This window comes from Puntigrus tetrazona, chromosome 5, assembly GCF_018831695.1.
Source record: "Puntigrus tetrazona isolate hp1 chromosome 5, ASM1883169v1, whole genome shotgun sequence".
Lineage (NCBI taxonomy): Eukaryota > Metazoa > Chordata > Actinopteri > Cypriniformes > Cyprinidae > Puntigrus > Puntigrus tetrazona.
In genome coordinates, this window is record NC_056703.1 from 11,107,808 (window position 1) to 11,127,026 (window position 19,219).

At 35.6% G+C, this 19,219-nt stretch overlaps 1 protein-coding gene across 7 annotated transcripts; it reads left to right on the top strand.

Moving 5' to 3' along the window:
* Nucleotides 1-1,973: 1,973 nt before the first annotated feature.
* LOC122345519 (globoside alpha-1,3-N-acetylgalactosaminyltransferase 1-like) lies at nucleotides 1,974-16,542 on the top strand. Of its 7 annotated transcripts, none has more exons than XM_043239720.1 (8): nucleotides 6,955-7,138; nucleotides 7,350-7,441; nucleotides 10,665-10,700; nucleotides 11,027-11,053; nucleotides 11,653-11,700; nucleotides 12,411-12,440; nucleotides 12,761-12,898; nucleotides 14,895-16,542. In XM_043239720.1, exons 2-8 carry the CDS (start codon nucleotides 7,383-7,385, stop codon nucleotides 15,583-15,585), a joined length of 1,029 nt encoding a protein of 342 aa, XP_043095655.1. In that variant the 5' UTR covers nucleotides 6,955-7,138; nucleotides 7,350-7,382; the 3' UTR covers nucleotides 15,586-16,542. The 7 variants fall into 7 exon arrangements, with proteins under 7 accessions (XP_043095653.1, XP_043095658.1, XP_043095655.1 ...); XM_043239721.1 differs by lacking the exon at nucleotides 6,955-7,138 and adding an exon at nucleotides 7,165-7,186; XM_043239718.1 differs by lacking the exons at nucleotides 6,955-7,138; nucleotides 7,350-7,441 and adding an exon at nucleotides 1,974-2,107.
* Nucleotides 16,543-19,219: the final 2,677 nt, after the last annotated feature.

Genomic DNA, 19,219 nt, shown 5'->3' on the forward strand with positions numbered 1-19,219 from the left:
TTTCACATATACACATATACTTTTTATAGCTCCTAGAATGAGCAAATCAGCTGTGCATTTGGGCAGGAAATGACTGAATATGGTGCACCTTTATTTAATCAGCTGATCCTGTCAGTATCCAGACCAAACAGTGGACAGTGGAGTCCATGTCAACTGTGAAGACCTCACTGAAGACTACGAAAACCAGACAAGCACCTCTGCAGTCTGCACAGACCCTATTTACCAGCTTCACTACTAGCATGATGTTTCTTCAAGCAGAAGAATTTGGATGGAATATTCTGAATGATATCTATCCCCAGTCTGACTTGTGATGAAGTCTGGAATAATCACACCACTTTCATTCGTTTGGCCATAGGAGAACTGTTTTTCTGACTGAGCCTTGTGGTTTAATTTTTTAATTTTTTTTTTACTGTTTATACTGTGGTGCATTTGTTTATTGTTAATAAACATATATGAAAGTATTTGGTATTTTATAATTAAAGCCTCATATTTTTTTTAAATGGTTGTTTTTGTGTTTCACTGCTGAATTACATTCAGCAGTTTCTTGGCCACATTTGAATAAAGTTGAATCTCAGCCAGATCTTCAAGTGTCTGAGCCAGACCCGGCCCACATAAAACAACTCTATAGCATGCAGGCCGCATCGGGGCCAGAGGAAATTGTGTGTGGAGTAGTTTTGTGTCAGATGCCCTAGCCAGAACCGGGTCAGACAAATTTTTGCCAAACCTTACAGGAAAGACAAAATAAAAAATGTACAATAGCTTTGAAATGTCTTTATGTATTGATTTTATTCTACTATAACAACATTTGTCACTGAACGTATACTTCTGCAGGCAGAAAGAGCTCATCAAATTAATTTGATAGATATACATATAATGTCATCCTCGAATTGTTATGATCTATAGTAAACGCACTTCGCCACACCAGCTATTTTTGACAGCAATGGTTTTGCGCTTGCTCTCTGGCACACATATCCGTGTTAAGTAATATCGCCTGAGCGCCGATTATTCAAACGACATTTCTATTAGAAGTGTGATACTGTGACAGCTGAACAAACAAGATCACAATGAAAATTGACACAGCCTACATTTAGAGCTTACGATATGGGATTGCCGAGCTGTGTTCACACACGAACGCGCGGACATGGCAAATATTAAAAATATATACTTTAAAAGAATATTACTGCGTAGGTTACATAATTATAAAAATGCCATAATTGATAGTCACTGTGTATCAGAATTAGCTAGTGCATGGGCAGATCGATTTGTTTTCTGTAAACGCGTTCAGTCCGTGCGTCTTTAAATTCTGCCATTTGAAGCAAGCGATTCGGAAACGTCCTTGAATTGCGCTTTAGACCATGCTCTTAAAACAGGACCTCTAATGTATCTAATAGACAAAGGAAATCTCCAAATAAGCACAACATTAACAGAATGAAAAGAAAGGACGGAAGCAAAAGGCATAAGAAAGGCCGGAGTCTTCGGAAGAATTTTATATGCTGTGCCTATACAGAATGCAACTACAGGAAAAGTACCTATTCAAGTTCTTGCAACCATTTAATTATGTACTCAACATAAAAAAAAATATCCTAGTAGATCTTACTAAGTCACCATCTCAGGCACACGGGGTAACTTAACATAAATGTTCACGGGAGGATTTAACAAATAAACATATCAGTGGTGTTTTATCCTTGAATTAATTTGCATTTGTTAATTAAACGGCGCAATAAACGTAAGAGTAATTCGAGATTATCCTGTGCAAATCTAGTTTTTTTCCACGGAAAAGCTTACATGTACCCAACACTGCAACCTCCCAGTGTTCAAACCACCTTTGAAACTCCGCGATCTATAATGTATTACTTTTTGTGTATTCAAAACAGTATCGATGTCACCTTGCTATACCAGTTGAGCAACAGGAACTGCGCAACTTTGCTTAACACGCTTTATATTAAACAACACTCCTCCCACTATCTCTTCCTGTTTTTTTTTTTCCTTCTATCAGACATTCAGTTCTTCGGGTGCATAAAGACGCAAAACCCAACTCGGGAATGATGAAATACCTTCAAAGTGCTAATACCTGTCTTCTTGTGTTGGCATGCTTGTCACTAACTGGGTATGTATGTACTTTTCATTGTCATTTGAATCTGGCTTCCTGTTATCTTCGAATGTACAGATACAGTAGTATATTTTTCTTTTTACGATTTGTTTAGAAGTAGGGTTTAGTTGTGTTGAGGAGAGAAAACTGAAACTGAAATGCTGTTGTGGTGCGTTTGTATGATTCTAAATTCTCATGTGGCCTGCATGATGTCTCCATTTGCAAGACCACTGAAGAAACTATAGAACAATATAGTCCCCCCCCCCCTTAAATGCATTACTTAAAACTGTATTTGTGGAGCAAGGCGGTGTATCCATCCATGTTGAAATTGCTTCAGGCAGTTCAACAAGACATTTCAGCACAAATCCATTATAATTTCTGTCGTAGGAGCCAACAGTACCACGTTTACTATACAAGCTTTTTAGCAGATGCGCTTCCATTGCATTTGCAACCTGTTTAGTCTGGAACACTTTTACAGACAAGGCTTAAGTTATAGTCCCAGACTAAAATGCATGTTTGAGCTTTCTTAACTGAAAAGGTCGTATCTTAAAAGGTGTCAGTGTTACTGTGTCAAGATGCACACCTGTAACGGTTACTTCTAAGGCACTTTAACTTTAGGTCTAACTTTAGGTTTAACTAAGGCCTAGTCCTGGTTTATGCTAAGCCACATTTGTGAAACTGGACCTTTATGTTTCTGACAAGTGTTACAGGAAGTGGTTGGGTGCACGCAATACAGACAGTCTCACTCAGATTTCAAAATGCACACATTCTGTCTTTTTCTACCTAAGGTTTCAGATCTGACTTTAAATCTGAGATAGATTTAAAAACAATACTGACTCCTGCTAGTAGCCTATTCATGGTTGTTTGCCAAAACAGTTTTTTTTCCCCAGCACATTTAACTTTTCTTTAATTACCTAATTTGATAGTCATAATATTACACAAAGGCACATTTGAGGGATGAAACTGCCTTACACAACCTTCTGTAGCTGCTTTGAGTTATGTAAAATCGTTGTAAAAACTAATGCCTTTGATATTGGTTTATAATGCCATCCAGTGGTATGACATTAAATCATCATTACATATTTTCCTATCTGAACATAAATCAATATTTCTAAATAACAAATAAATAAATTATAATTATTTGAATGTTGAGAATGTTTTAACGTTAACTCGGGGTTAGTGCAACATCTATAATAATTTTATGATGTGGTTTCGTTAGTTTTATTTAAATGGTCTAGCCCTAACAATCTTCCTAATGTCTTAATTTAGTTTAAATTACTTTTAAAGAAAACTAAATTAGGACATTATGAAGAATATTTGGGTATAACAGCTGCACCCACTATCATTAAATCTTAAAGGCAGGTTGTTTGTTGTTCTTGTTGTACCTTTTGTGCTTTTGGGTTGCAAGAATGAAGACAGCCAATAAAATAATGTATTTTTGGACAGGCATATCAGTTTTGTTGTTGACTCAACTGTAGGGTGTGACTTGATGATCTCAGCTGTTATTTAGATGTTTTGATTTTTGTGGCTCGTTAATTGTTTGCCATCTCGTGACAGGTTTTTCTCAATTGCTAACACATAACTCATGCCACAATTGATGCTTTTCTCACAACTATAAACACAATCTTACACAAAAATACAGCACATAATCAGTTCAGCAGTTGCTAGTTTGATAACCAGGATGTAAGTACTGCTTCAAAATGCCAACAGAAGAAACAGGAAAATGTTCATCAGCTGATCAAAAGTTTAAAACCATAGCCTGTTCTTCAGGTAGTAACACTGTCGTGATTCCTAAAATATCCTGAGAGTGATAGGACAAAAAAAAAGAATGTTGAAGAACCAAAAAAGATCAGGGGAACTGCATTGTTGTTGTGAACTACAGTGTTGTCCTGTTGAAAGACTCAGTCATTACCACTCAGACAAGGTCCTCACTTGAGAGGGATGCCCCTGCAACAGGTCCACATACTTCACTGCTGTTTGATGCCCCCGCACAACCTGGAGATCCATTAATTTCCTATTGAAGGAAAAAGCAAAGTACATCATGACGGAGCTTCCTCCGCTGTGCCGTGTAGAAAACATCTTCATCGTTTTTGCCAGTAAACAGGGAAGGCCATCAGGACTGCTTTCTTGCAAATAACAAAAGGGGCAAGTTTGTGTCATGGGAGAAGACGTGGCCTTTAAAGATGTTTACTGTTCTTGAAACCCTTCTCTCAAAGATGCTGTCTTATGGTTATTGGGCTGCAGTCAGCATTAGTAAGGGCCCTAATTTGGGTCAAGGATCAGCCTGTGTCTTCATGGACAGCCTTGCAGATCCTCCAGCGCAGAGTGGGTGATTTTTTGGGGGGTCTACCATTTGGCCTTTTTTTTGTCCCACAACTATATTAAAAAAATGTTTAACCTCTGCAGTGATACCATGTTCTGAGAGCACTTGCTTGTCTGCAATCCTAACACTCAAAAACAGAAAGACATTTTCATTTCCATAATGAAATCATGACAGTGTTACTGCCTGAAGAGCAATGACATGAAAGCCATATTTCTGTGCAGATTTTAACTTTTTGATAAGCTGATGAACAGCCTGTTTGAGTTTATAAATGCAGTATTTTTCATAAATTGCCTGTTTTCAATTTTTTTTGTCTCTTGCTCCTGTTTCTTTTTGGCATTTTCAAGCAGTACTTACAACCTGGTTATGATCCACCATTGTAAAATATGAATACTTGTAATGTTTCACCTGGTCTCAAGATTTTGTTCAAGTATATATGCTGTATATGATAAAGTTCTCTCATCTAAATTTCTGTTGATGTGTACTGTAACTAGTAAAAAAAAACTAAACTGTAAATGAGACAATTCTGTATTCTTTGACCCAGGCCCCTTCATTTTATTTCCTGAAATTCTTGGGGTGTCATACATTTTGCTACTTAAGGTTTACACATGAATACTGTGAGGGGGTGAAGAATCACACGACAAAGAGAGCTCAGACAAAAACCACAGAGAGTGGTTTTATTTACAATAGGTGTAAGAAAACAGTGCGGAAAGTCCCAACTGTGTCCTTTTGCTTGTAGTGCTCTCTCTCCTTAGTGCAGTGGGTCCATGCCGTGATTCAGGGGGCTGATCGGTCACACACTGTTGTCTGGCGGTGCACAAAAAACCAAGCAATAATCTTTAGTCTCATTAACACAAAGCTCAACTATTGGCATGCCTTGCGTTGTTTAAATAGCCGGCTTGTGATGAGGTGCAGCTGTGACCGTTCAGCTGGTTTCCTCCATTACTTCCAATAACGTTATACATAAGGTCTGAGAATACATTATTTGCTTATTATATAGCTCATTGCTCTCAAGCTCAATTCTTGGAGGGCCACAGCTGGACACAGATTAACTTGATAATCAAGGTCTTCACTAGAAATCACTAGAAATGGCACCACTGTATATATAGCCTTTAACCCCTAATTAAAAACTTATTTAACTTAAAATTCTTATTAGACATCTAATAAATAGCTTTCAGCACGTTTGATTTATTTTAAATTTTTATTAAACTCAACCATACAGTTGAGATGTCAGTCCATGGTAAATCTCTATTTAAATTCAGAGAACTATTTCTTGAGTTATTTTGCACTAATAAACATTACTTTTACTAAACATTTATTAGTATCTTGGATAAATTTTCCTTCAGGGTACACAAAGATTACGAATTATAGCGTCTGTATAATAGGCTTACTAAATATAGGCATGTGGGAATATTTGAAGTATTATGTCTCTTACACACATATCAACCGTACGGCCATGTATGATTTTAGATAATTATGGTAAATAAACATTTGTAAATATTTCCATATATTTTGCTATATTGCTGTTCCCTCCCCTATTCACAAAATTATGGTTTTATCCCTACTTCCTTGATTGCTTGTTGTTTGACCCTATATCTGATGACTGACCAACAGTGGCTGCTGTCATTTGAAAACTGGAAATACCCAAACCCCTCATGGCAACAAAAGACGCAGAGATAGGGCAATACAGCATCTCTTTCTTTTGATAGATTTATTCATTATCAAAGTAAGCTCAACCGTACAGCCGAGTTATCAGTTAAAGTGAATGTATGCGTGTGTGTTTGTTTATGTATGAATATAAGTGTGTGTGAGAGAGTGAAAGCAGTGAGGTGTGCGACAAGATGGGAATTTGGCACGCAGGTGCTGAGTAAATATGTGAACAAAAACATCAAACTAAAAAAAAATATTTTGCAGTCATAAGAAGTCTTTAATTTTAAAAATGTTCATGATACATTCTACAGGACACCAGTCCTCCAGAAGTTTGGTGACAGCTGATTTAGGGGTTCTGGCTTATATATATATATATTTATTATTCACCACTGTCTCACTTCAGCTCCCTCCACGTTCTATAGAGGTGTACCATCCTGTATATTTAGTTTTGAGTGTGTTTCATTTCGCTTTTAGACACAGTGTACACACAATACAAGCCTACACATTTTCCTAATCAAACACACCTGAATCAACTCATTGTTGTGAATCAACACCCATTTTGGCTGTCTCCCTTATCTGAGCAATATATTTCTGGTCCTGGAGTTACTGCTCAAATAAGGGAGACAGCTAAAATAAAAAAAAAAAACACCGCCGTAGCCTTTACCACAATACTACACGATTTTATGTCTATTTTTGTGTCTTTGCCTCTATGTAAATATAACATGTTCCGTCAAAACCAATTGTTAGAGAAAATGTAAAGAATAAAACAACTCCATAGCGGATTTACTTCTTAGAACGTTCCGGCTCAGCTCACGTTGCAAGGGCTCCACCAGGCGCGAGAGAACGCTCGTGCAACATGATCGACTGTGACGTACGTACGTCAGGGAGTCAGGGAGACGGAGGGAAGTGAACGAGGCAAGGGCATAAAAAATGACGTCGAGCACAACCACTGACCTCTGTTGTCCTGTTTTCTTTAAAACCACTCTTTTAATGTTGATATAAAAATTGCTTACATATTCGACCACACTGGGGTACAAAAACAAATGACTTGGGTGTGGCGTGAGAGTCCTCCTGAGCAGGTACGTCACCCAGCCCTTTCAAAGGTTTTACATACACCAAGACACATTGTGAGTAAAGCAGACAACGTTCAATTTTCACATCTGTATTCAGTGGATCTCATAAAGAACTTCGCGGAACCATTAACTTAAACCGCGACCAAGTTAATACAGATTTAAGCCGGTAATTCTCGTTGGTAAAATCTCCTTATTGCGGTCTTGTTTTGATATTCAGCACACGAAGTGAGCAAGGACAAACAGAAGAATAATGAAGTTTCAAAATCCTAATATTTTACTTCTTGTGTTGGCTGGCACCTCGGTTACTGGGTATGTATTTACTCTCTTGTGATTTGTAGCTTGAAACAGCGAATTGTTTTTTGTTTGTTTGTAATATTCAGTACTGAGTGCAAATGCTCAAAGTTCCTCATACCGTAAAAAAGTTATTAAAAAACAAAAAGATTCATGAAATGGGCTACTCCCCACCCGACCAACTGTAAGAGAACGTCCGGTATATTTATAGTTAAGTTAGTAAAAAAAAATTGAACTGCTTTGATTTAATTTCAGAATCAAATGAGAACGTATAAAAGGTGAAATTGAGAAAGATCTTTGCGCCTTTTTGTTGCATCAACCACTTCAAATTTACTTAGACCGCTTACATCGTGTAAACAGTAGCTTTACAAGCCTGCCGGACATTTTTCTTGTTTAAGAAATATAAGCACACTTCTTTTTCCGCATTCTTCTCCGTCTCGCACACATCCGGGTGCGCACAGCTTTTCACTCCGCTGGTGGGTCCAACATACTGGCCTTTCTGTGCCGGTTCATATATCAAGTTCAGTGGGCAGGGTAATACAATGTTTACTCAAATCAGGGAGTGAACTAATAAGAAATGACAACCGCAAATACAACGTGGTTCTTCATGGATTTTAGTACAAACGCTTACATTCATAAATATAGAGGGGATATCTATTGCCTCTTTTCCACTGCGTTAGAGGAGGAGCACATCAGTATAGCGTTATTTTTATCACTGTACAGTAATAATTATTGTTTTGCATTATACTAGAAAGTGGGTATGGGGTTGGGCTAGACTATACAATTTCCACCTATCAGATTGTAATTTATTAATGTTAGCTATCCTTCTGATAAAATAATGTTTTCTGAAATAAAATCATAAATTTTATCCTTGTTTTGCTGTAAATTTTGCCCTTAACACAACAGACGACCGCTATTGATTGTATTAATAGAAAGACGAATAATTTAACCCAGAAGCGCCTGATTTTTTTGGATGATTACCACATTTATAATAAATACAAAGAAATATGCACTGTTAAAATATGATGTGTGTTTTATTTAATATAATCAAACATTTATAATAGCTGTTGAATAAAAAATTATGACATGGAGGAGAAAGACGAATGTGAGTCAAATTTTTTTGACGACATCAAAAGGTTATACCTCCTCCCCTATGTTTTGTGACATTTTGAGAAAGAGATATCTAATAATCCTTATCTGCATTATCATGGTGCTGCAGCGAAATTCATCATGAATTGAAAAGCACATTTGAGACGTTAAGCAACAATAAAAATGTTTATCCTAGTCAAAATCCTCATATCCTGTATTTCAGTTTTTGGTCTCTTTGAGCTTGTGCTGCTACTTTGAAGTAGCCCGTAACGTAGCAGAAAGTGTGTGATCTGTTAATCACTATTTAATTTGTACAGTGGAGCTGCCACTTGACAAAATCTGTTGGGAAACTTTACTAAAATAATACTAATAATGATGATGATGATGATGATACGTAAACATTGTGTTGTGATCTGGCTCTTTTGTTGTTGTTGTTTTTTTGTTTGTTTTTTTTGGGTTAATTTTTTTCAGGCATGTAGCGCTTGATGGAGCACATATCAATGAACAGGATGTCTCTCAGAAGTATTTGATTCTGATTTATTTATCTATCACTGCATCCAGAGGTCACTTGGTAATAAAAAAAACCCAAAGAGAAATTAACAAATATAAAATGCTGAAATCATGTTTCTAAATTCTAAAAAACTTAAAGAAACAAAATGAAATATAACCACTTTGCCATTGAAAACCAAACTTAACTATTTTGAAGAATTCTGATAAGCTGTTGGATAAAGTTGTTTCGTTCTGATGTTTCAATTAAATGTTTGCCCTCAATCTGCCCTGCTATGCACCTGTATGTATTAAAAAAAAATTTGCTTAGGGCCTCCAAATCACCCTGTTAATGTAGTGAAATATTTTCTTCTATGAAGATGTTTAAGCCTCGTGTCCTGTTCTGGGTCAGTTTGACCTATTTAGATTTTTAAGTTGTCGGAAATATCAGTTAACTTATGTATTTTGTTCTAGAACATTTTCTGACTTTTCGTGTCCCTGTACAACAGTGGATGCATATCAGGTGTGGGCTTTCAAGGTTTTACACCATTTGGTGTGGAGGCTCTTTGGGGATATTATAAATGATCCTTAAAGACTCTGATCAGTCATTGGATGTTAAGCTGCCAGGTTTAGTTTGATTGGTTGTTTGAGCCTGCAGGTAGCTTAGACTCTTGTTGCCTACACAACAGCACACAACACAACCCTTCCCTTTTTAGAAATGGACTATTCTCCTCTATTGTTTTGCTATCACTTCTTTAAATGAGGATTCAACTGTTTAAAAAAAATGCGGGTAAATCCCGTTCTGGTGTTATTTGGCATCTTACTAAGTGGGTATGTAATTCCTTTTTGAAATACGTTTTAAGTTTTATTTTTTATGTAAGTTTTATTCTTGTCTATGGTGACTGGGACTGAAATTAATGCCCTAATCACTAATTATGCTGTAAAACATCTCTCTCTCGCTCTTATTTAACTGTGGGTTAAAAATAAACATGGATTGTATGGTGTCAGGATGAGCTCATTTACATCAACAATAAGATGTCTGGCATTGTGAAACATTACACTATAGGTTTTGTTGTGAAGAAAAACTTGTTTCAGTATGGCCCTGATCCTATTGCAACAGGCGCCAAACAGTTTCTCTTATTTACAGAGGTCTTGTAATTACTTGGAAGTGAAAGAGAGAATGTCGAATGTAAAATGAGGCTTCTCACATTACTAACATGACAGATATACATCTTACCTTTTTTGGTTTTTAATCCGTTTGGGTTTGTCCATTAGTTGACTGAATACAGGTTAGACGCCATATTGAATTTTAGGCAGATGAAGATGATCCTTAGTACATATCATTGCAAAAACTATAGCAATGCAAAGGTCCTATACATCATGTCTCATAACTTTGAAACTTTTTAGATAGCTGAACATTCAGTATGCTGTTTTACAATACAATAATATTAATACTTCTATCCGTAATAGCCTTGTTTTCATTCCTAGCAAAAATGAACGGTGTGTTACAGTATTTAGCTGTGAAAGATCACTGTAAAACTTCAAACTACTACAACAGGATTCACATTTATTTGTGCATTACGTTTGACAAGCAAATTCTCTCAAAAAGTATAAATGATCTGCTTCACTTTATTATAAATTTTTCTTTTATTGTGTTTCCTCACAGACTCATTTTTTTGGGCTACAACACTAACTCATTTGGGTAAGTTTTCTTTTCCTTTTTCAAATGCAGCTACACCCATCATATTAGGATACTTATTACTGCTCCTGAAATAAATGGGTTACTCCTGTCTAGAAAAATCATTAATGTAATTATTGTGTACAAAATTTACTTTTATAATTTCACACAGTTCATAAAATGAGAATAAAAGACATTTGCCTATGACTGAACCTGTAATGGATTGGTTACCATGTTAGCATGCTGGATTTTGTTTGTTCTTTTCTAGTACATTCAGTCATCAAGTTATACATACAGGCCAAAATAAGGGATGCAGTGTTTCTGCATTGTAACTTTTATCTTTATTTCAGATACAAAGAGATAAGAATATGCATCAAGTAAGTACTGATATATACTTTTACGTAATTAATGTACACTCAAACAGTACAGTGAGAGTTCAGCCTATCCAAACATTTTAAGAGTGCATTGTCTTGTACAGGTTGGTCTCGAAAGATGTCTTAAACATGAATGTTGAAAGTAAATAGCTAAAGTACTGGAAATGTGCTGGTAACCTGCTTTTCTGATTGTAGAATGCAAAAAACATATCTACATTTGTTGGTGTGAACATTTATTTTAATAAAAGATAATCATATTTTCCCATCTTAATGGCAATTTAACTTGTGGGGATAGAGTTAGAAATATATTAAGGTGTATTTAACCCAGAAATTTGTATGTGATATTTTATACTTAATTATAAAAAGGCAATATATATATAAAATATATATATATTTATTTATTTATATTTTTAATTTATTTATTTTTTAATATATTTATTTATAAGTTAATAAGATAGAATTGCTAAGTGCTTTACTCTGAAGTAATAGTTCTGTGGACAAATACACATATAATATAGTAACATGCAAACTAACAAACACAACAAAAAATTTTAATATTAGAGAACACAATTATTCACTGACTCTTTTTTTCCATTTCTTAGTCTAACAAAAGAACATCAGGAAAACTCAAATTTTCAATCACCACAAGGGTGAGTACAAACACTCAACTTCAACTATTTTCTTTTTCTTTTCTTTTTTTTAAAATAAGTCTTTAATATACTGGTTGCATTACAATAACAACAAAATGAGAGTAAAAAGTAACTAATGCCAGCAAAAAAGGGGAATCAGGAGAGTGAGAGTTAGACAATATATTATAGGTTGGGAGGACGTATTATAAAATCTTTCCTGTTTTGAAAGAAGACAAAAAGTGTATATGACAAAGAGAGGGTGGAACAGGTTTAGTGATGAGTATCTTGAGATGCCTCTTCAAGGAATGTTAAGCCCTAAGCAACAGTCGGGTTTCAGAAGTAAAAAAGATGCATACCCTTTAGTTTGCTATTTTAGAGACTACAGAGGACTACAGTGGGAAGATAGAGACTAATGCTAGTAATGCTGAAGTATTGAATAAGTCTAGAAAATTCTGTAAAAGTTGTAAGTGGGTTTTCTGATTGAAAGCAGATGTTGACATGTAACCAGTGAAACAGGTTGTTTGGGTGTGATGCATTGCAGACATTTCACTTAAAAGTCAGGGAAGAACTTGTGATGTCAACATCTATGTTCAGACGACCATCCACAGACGTTTGAAAAATAGGCAGGAGGTCCAAACAGTTCAGAACAATGACAAAAAATGCTTATTTTGACATTTGGAGATACAATGCAGCACAACTGATTATTTTACTGTTATTATTTTATTGTCCAGGCTTCAATACAATCAGCCAGGTGTAGTCGGGTAAGAACATACTTTTTTTTGTAACCTTTTTATCCACCTATTTCCATTCAGCTGCCATTCAGTTATTTTTAGCTGCTGCTTGAGATTGAAAACTGGTGTCCAATCAAGTTATTTTAATGTATTATCTTTTAATGTAATACATACTGGTTTGTAGTGCAAACTGTTTTACCATTTACTGCACATTATTCTCCTCGTTATTTAATTATAGCTTTTTAATGAACCACAAGCCTCACCCATAGGCTTAAAGGTGGATAGTATTTATTAATGATGTTGTAAAGTTACTTTATACGCATGTATGTTTATTTGCTTATTTAAAACAGCCCGGATGGGAAAGTTATTGCTGTGACCCCATGGTTAGCCCCAATTGTATGGGAAGGACACTTTGATTCATTCCTGATTGATTCAATCGTTAAACCACAAAACATCACCATTGCAACTACAGTCTTCGCTCTGGGAAAGTGAGTCTTTTTCCTTTCATCTTATATTTGTAGCATTTAAAAGAGTCAGGCAGTCAACAAACATGACTGACACACCACTCTTTTTCTGTTTTGTTGTGTTCTTGTTGTTTTTTGTGACATACATTGAGAGAAAAATGTGTCTAGTTTGATCTGGCCATTATGGTTTGAGCAGATTTCTCCAATAAGCCTGCATGTCAGCCTCTTTACCAGTGACCAGTCCAGCTCCTGGAGTTTAGCTTCAGCTTTACACATCTGAACCAGTTAATCAAGATTGTCAGGATCTGTAGATACTCCTTGGGGGGGTATCTACGGATCAATTGAACTGAGGGGATCAGTTGAACAGAGCTGATTTTTTTTTTTTTTTTTTCTTGAACTCCGTTCAGTTGATCTCTTCTAAGGTGTTCGGTCATCTCAGATTTTTGTTAGTGCATATACATATATACACAGATACTTGTGAATCCTGCATAAAAAGATTCATAGGATAAAAAATATAAATGATAAATCAGCACCATATGGGATTCCAATTCATTAAGGGCTCAGGGCAATCCATCAGAACCTGTTACACAGGCTTCGACAACAATGGTGTGCATTCATGTTTCTGACAGAGAAAGAAACAGAGGGAAGTAAGCAATGCAAATGTTTAATATTCATTTAGAACACAGTCATAGTGTTTCTTCTTTTGGTAGTATTGTTCATAGATAAACGATTAGCTGCAAGAGGATCCTGCAGCTGGGTGGTTTGGGGGTTTCCAGAAAACAGGTTATCTGTAAACTTACCCGGGTATGTTGCGTAAGTGAACAAATAACCTCAACAAATAAGATGACTTAAGATATTTTGTCTTGTTTTATGAAACAAGAAAATCTATATTTTGTTAGTTTTTGCTTCAAACAAGTAAAAATATCTGCCAATGAGATAAGAAAAAATTTTCTGTTTAGCTTTTGAATTCTTTTTTTTTTCTTATCTCACTGACAGACGTTTGCGATTAAGCAAAAAAAAAAAAAAATTGCTAATATTTTCAGAAAACAAGACAATATCTTAAAGTCATTTTACTTGTCAAGTAAACGCGTCCTAATCCTTGAATTTGTAGATATGTATTTTTATTAAAAAAATATATATATATTTTGCAGTGTGATAAGCATTAAAAGTAGCAATGTTTTGGGAACTAATAACCGTTAGCAATATTCTTTTTTGAGGTGAACAACTGAAGGGTGCCAGTTGTGATAAGTTAAGTCTGCTTTCTTGAATATTCTACTTTTCCTCATGCCAGAGGACATTACAGCCTGACATTTTCAAAAAGCAGGTGTGTTTGAGCTAAACTCTGCAGGAATGTGGTTCCTGCTGATTAGGGGTGCGCTATATTGACAAAAAAATAATTTCTGTATTTTCTGTGATTTTAGGGTTAATGATAATTAGAATATTTTGCTGAGTGTGTTATTGTGCTGGTATCAATAAGTTCTAACTGATTTTTAAATTTGGCATTATCTAAAAGCCATTTTTTTTGTAAAAGTGTCCATTGATTTTTGAACACTCGTATTTAAAATGATTTTAAATAATTACAACATACTCCTGAATGTAACATTAAAACCGCTAGTCGGTGGCAGTTATTTGGTCATTTTCGGCAACTAGGCTATATGATGATTAACTATATGAAATGATAGTTTTTGCCCCCATGTCTTGAATTTGTAACTAATTCTTAGGCATTTTGTCTGACTGAATCATGCAGTGAAAGAGTACACCCTAAATGAGCACATGCGCTAGTATAGACTTTTGCAAATGACTTGATAATGTCAAATCGCACATCATTAAAACAAAAATTACAATATTAACACGGACAATATATATCGCACACCCCTACCACTGATCTAGTGTTCCGTACGCTCTCAAATGTACAGTATATTAGAGTGCGTCTTATGGTCTCTTCATAATGTATACCCTGACAAAAGCAGGAGAAAAAAAAATCTCATTACAATTCAGTCCCTCTTCATTTTGTTCACAGATACACACAGTTCCTTAAAGATTTCCTGGAGTCCGCAGAGCTGAATTACTTTGTTGGGTTTCGTGTGCGTTATTATCTGTTCACCGATCATCCAGAACAGGTTCCTGAAGTGAAACTGGGTGAAGACCATCATCTTACAGTAATAAAAGTGGCCAGTTCTAACAGATGGCAGGAGATCAGTTTGAGCAGGATGGAAAGGCTGGAGAAACTAATCGAAAGTCGATTGATCAATGAAGCCAATTACGTTTTCAGCCTTGATGTGGACACAAAGTTCTACGGGCGATGGGGGGCGGAGTCTTTGGGTCGTCTCATAGGTGTGATACATCCTGGGTACTATCAAACGCCACGTGATCAGTTTCCATATGAACGCAGGCCAGAGTCTCAAGCGTTCATTTCCGCTGCCGAGGGGGATTATTATTATGGAGGAGCTGTCATCGGTGGCTCAGTGAAAGATGTATATCAGCTTGCTAAAACATGCCGGGAGCAGCTGGACATTGATAAAGGTAACCAAATCGAGGCGGCGTGGCAGGAAGAGTCTCATCTGAACAAGTACTTCCTGTATAACAAACCCAGCAAAGTGCTCTCGCCAGAATACCTGTGGCAGGACTTCAAACCTCACACAAACGAAGTCAAAATCATTCGCTTCTCACAAGTTATTAAAAACTATGCCGCAGTTCGTCCAAACCCATAATAACTGTTACATAACTAAATTATACATATTTATGCACTTTAAGTGTAATTGAAAACACCTGCCAGGCATGCAGGATTGATCGACTAACAATACCTGTGGCCAAATTTTTTTTTTTTTAGACACAATCCCCAGAAACAATCCTAAAACACATTTCCTGCAAGCTTCCCCATTGAACTTCCCTTTTGGTATATATATCATGCTGCTCTTTCGCCTATACCTAGATATACCATTAAAATATAACACGCAAATCAATACTATTAATACCACACTATGATGTCCTTAAACTAAAGTCAACTTAATCTAAGATAATGAAACCATAGTGTATGACAATCAAGAATAACACTTTATTTAGATATCAATGTAAAGCAATGATCACACTTGGAGAGCCCAGATATAGTTTTTTTCCATAACCGCTTAGTGCTGCTCATTGATCTGCAACGACTATCAACAAGTGTCAAAAACATACTACAAATATAACAGCTCTGTGGTCAGCCTATTTATGTACTGTGATGGAAAGAAATTCTAAGCTTATTTCCAAAACATATTATATCACTTTTATAACTATTTGAACTGATGCATTATTCATAGACAACCCGCACAGATACTCCCAATAATACACCCAAATACAACAGATAATAAATGCTTAAACATGACAGTAATGAAATCCAACCACAGTACTTCTGCAAAAAAGAAAGGGAATGTAAAAAAAATGTTTACTGCGCACGAAAAACCAACAATGCTGAAAGATTTGAATGATGTTTTCCCCGACGCTGGGATTGTGTTTCTGTATAAAACAAATTCTGAATGTTTTGTGAGTTTGTGAGAGATTTTCTCATTTTATTCTCATTTTCGTTACTGTGGATTTTGTTTGTGTGTTCTGTTTCTGATGTATGTGTTTTGTAACTTTTTTGTTATTTTAACCAAGCCCTTGGTGTTGAAATAAAACCAGAAAAACAACTGTTTGGACTTAAATTACTTGATGATAAAAGTGGCCAAGCATGTGCACTGTTCACTGCAAGTTTAACAAAGGTATTTGCACAACTGTGGTTAAACAAATGGTTATGGCAATTGGTTGTGTTGCGAGTATTTGCAGCACGTGTCCGTATATTTGGTCGCATTGTTAATATTTGCTGAGCGTTTGTGTTTGTTCGTGGTTGGCGCCTTGACCTCTTTCGGTCACTGTAAAGCAGTTTATTTATATATCAGTTTAATGGGATACTTCTCCCAAATTGAATCTTTATTCCTTTTTATTGAGAACTCGCTGCAGTCATCAAGAAGTCTTCAAAAAATCTAACTAAGGCGCAGCACAGTAGAGTTTTATGCCTTTCGCGGGGAAAGGTACATAGAGCTACAGAGAAAACTAAACGCGGCATGTAAATGTACAGGATTCAGCCCAAGAACAGAAACATTCCCAGTCTCGGGAATCAATATACAAGTGTCATTCGAATTCTTAAGTGCTAATCCAATCAGTTTAAGGAAAAGACAGAGTCGTACCTCGAGATTAGCATTCACACTTAACTAGGGAAATCTGCCAGATGATCAGGAAATGCAAAAAGTGACTCTCTTGGTTGCCTGCTCTCAATATACATAACTTTTTCAGTTCGTACTGTTGTATTGGAAATTTGTAATTCCCGGAGATGCTTGTTAACAACTGAAAACTTCATGCTCAGAATAAGTATTCACTTGAACATTGTATATTAAAAACATCTTTTAACCATTAAAGCTGTTCATTTCTAACCAGCTATGAATAGGTATAGTATTACAATCTCGAAATGACTCAGGCCATCAGTGGTATGATATCACCGTCATGCGCCATTTCGTTACATGGCCGGATGTTACTCTTATCTCAGAGTAACAGCAGAATTTAATTTTCATGTCATGTCTCATTAATTGGTGCTTTATTTGCTTTGAGTTTCATTTAGTGTTTTGGAAATGGCCTCAGAGCACCCTTAGGGTGTGCCAGGTGAAAATCCCAGTGAGCCAATACACAACACCGTCCATGGAAACTCCCAGTCTGAAAAGAAGCACCGGAAGGAACAAATAAATTACATCAATTAAAACACGAAATGTATACTTGTGTCACTACGAAATGTGTCACTTCCTAACTGAATTATTTTTTTATACTTCCGGTATGTTTGAGAAAATACATCTTAAATGTATGTTTAAACAAACTATTTCTCTCATTAAACATCGGCCTTTCCAAAGCTGATCAGTTTTTGCAATGTGAAAAACATTTTATGTGGTGCAATAAAGGTTTCATTGATCTTATGGAAATGTCACTGAAATTTAAAGATAACTAGATAATAAACAAGTTAATAAACACCGGGACCTTGTGATTTTTTTTTTTATATTTACAGTGCTACCATGCTTTGAATAAAGGAAATTGTAAATATCTTCAAACATGTACATCAACTCATAGCAAGACTCATGTACCATGTGGTTTTACTTGAATTACATGTCTGTCTGCATTATGCATGTTTGATGTAGTGCCAGGATATTGAATAATAAAAGAAAATATTGACTTGAGCAAATATTGCATTTAGTGGCACTTGTCTGGATTGTATTTCTGAAAATAAAAAGGAGAGTTCAGCCAAAACTTTTATTTATTTTTATTTTGTTCATCTTTGAAACAAATTACGATATTTTTTGTGAAGTCCGGGAGCTTTCTGACCCCGCACATAATATAATGAGTATTTAATGACAGAATTCTCAGTTTTAGGTCAACTATTGTATTCACCATTTGCTATGATTGTTTTGTTACATGCTACATAGATAATGTGCTGATTTCATGCAGTCAAAATGTCATTATATCACTGACAATAACAACCTAACAAATTATACTCGCAGAATTCATTTATGGATTATGTGAAGTACAAATATGTCCTTGAAATAACAATTGCAGGTTACCACATCATTCTAGTATATGTTATTGTGTGCCTGCCTAGAGCTTTAACCGCATCCTTCTTGTCAATGTCAAAATAGTATAATCAAATCAAACAAGTAAACATTACTGTAAGTAAACATTTACATGATTTACAGTCATTACAGAGCAGTAAAAGCAATTCAACAGTACCATTTATTTGTACCATATGTATCCATAAGTGTGCATATTAAAAACATGTTAGTTCTGAAATTAGAAAAAAAATCCATTTGTTTATTAATTGCCCTAAAGAAATCAAATAATTCAAGTGCTATATTTACGTGAACGAGTGCTGATGTCGATGTTGCGCCCCTAAAGGTCTTTTTTTTTTTTCTGATAGTGTTTCTCAAACAGATCACAAGGGTGTGTCAGAGTTCAAAAACATTACTTGTTCTCATATGTTAAACCCGGTTTTTAGTTTCATGTGTAACTGGTTTTGTGTTTTTTCGTTTCCTCTATTCTTTGAAGCCACATTTTTTTCTGTCTATTATTTCCAAACGTTTTCGTTCCACCGTTGACATTTGAGCTTAGGGTCACAAGCCAAATTCATTTCCGAGTCAGTTTTTATTTATTGCTTTTATTTGTTATTTGTACTACATCTAATGAGCTCAGCAAAGTAAACTTGAGTTCTAATAGTTCTGTCCTTGTGAGTTCTTTGAAAGGTTTTATAATTCTTTTTTCTATTATAATTCTCATCATCGTCTGCCTTTGGTT

What these genes read in the sequence shown, in the direction of transcription:
- LOC122345519 (XM_043239718.1), top strand. Translation starts at nt 2,043, where the DNA reads ATGATGAAATACCTTCAAAGTGCTAATACCTGTCTTCTTGTGTTGGCA. An exon ending in TACAACACTAACTCATTTGG is followed by an intron (nt 10,701 to 11,026) that starts GTAAGTTTTCTT and finishes TCTTTATTTCAG; the next exon opens with ATACAAAGAGATAAGAATAT. An exon ending in ACAGTCTTCGCTCTGGGAAA is followed by an intron (nt 12,899 to 14,894) that starts GTGAGTCTTTTT and finishes TTTTGTTCACAG; the next exon opens with ATACACACAGTTCCTTAAAG.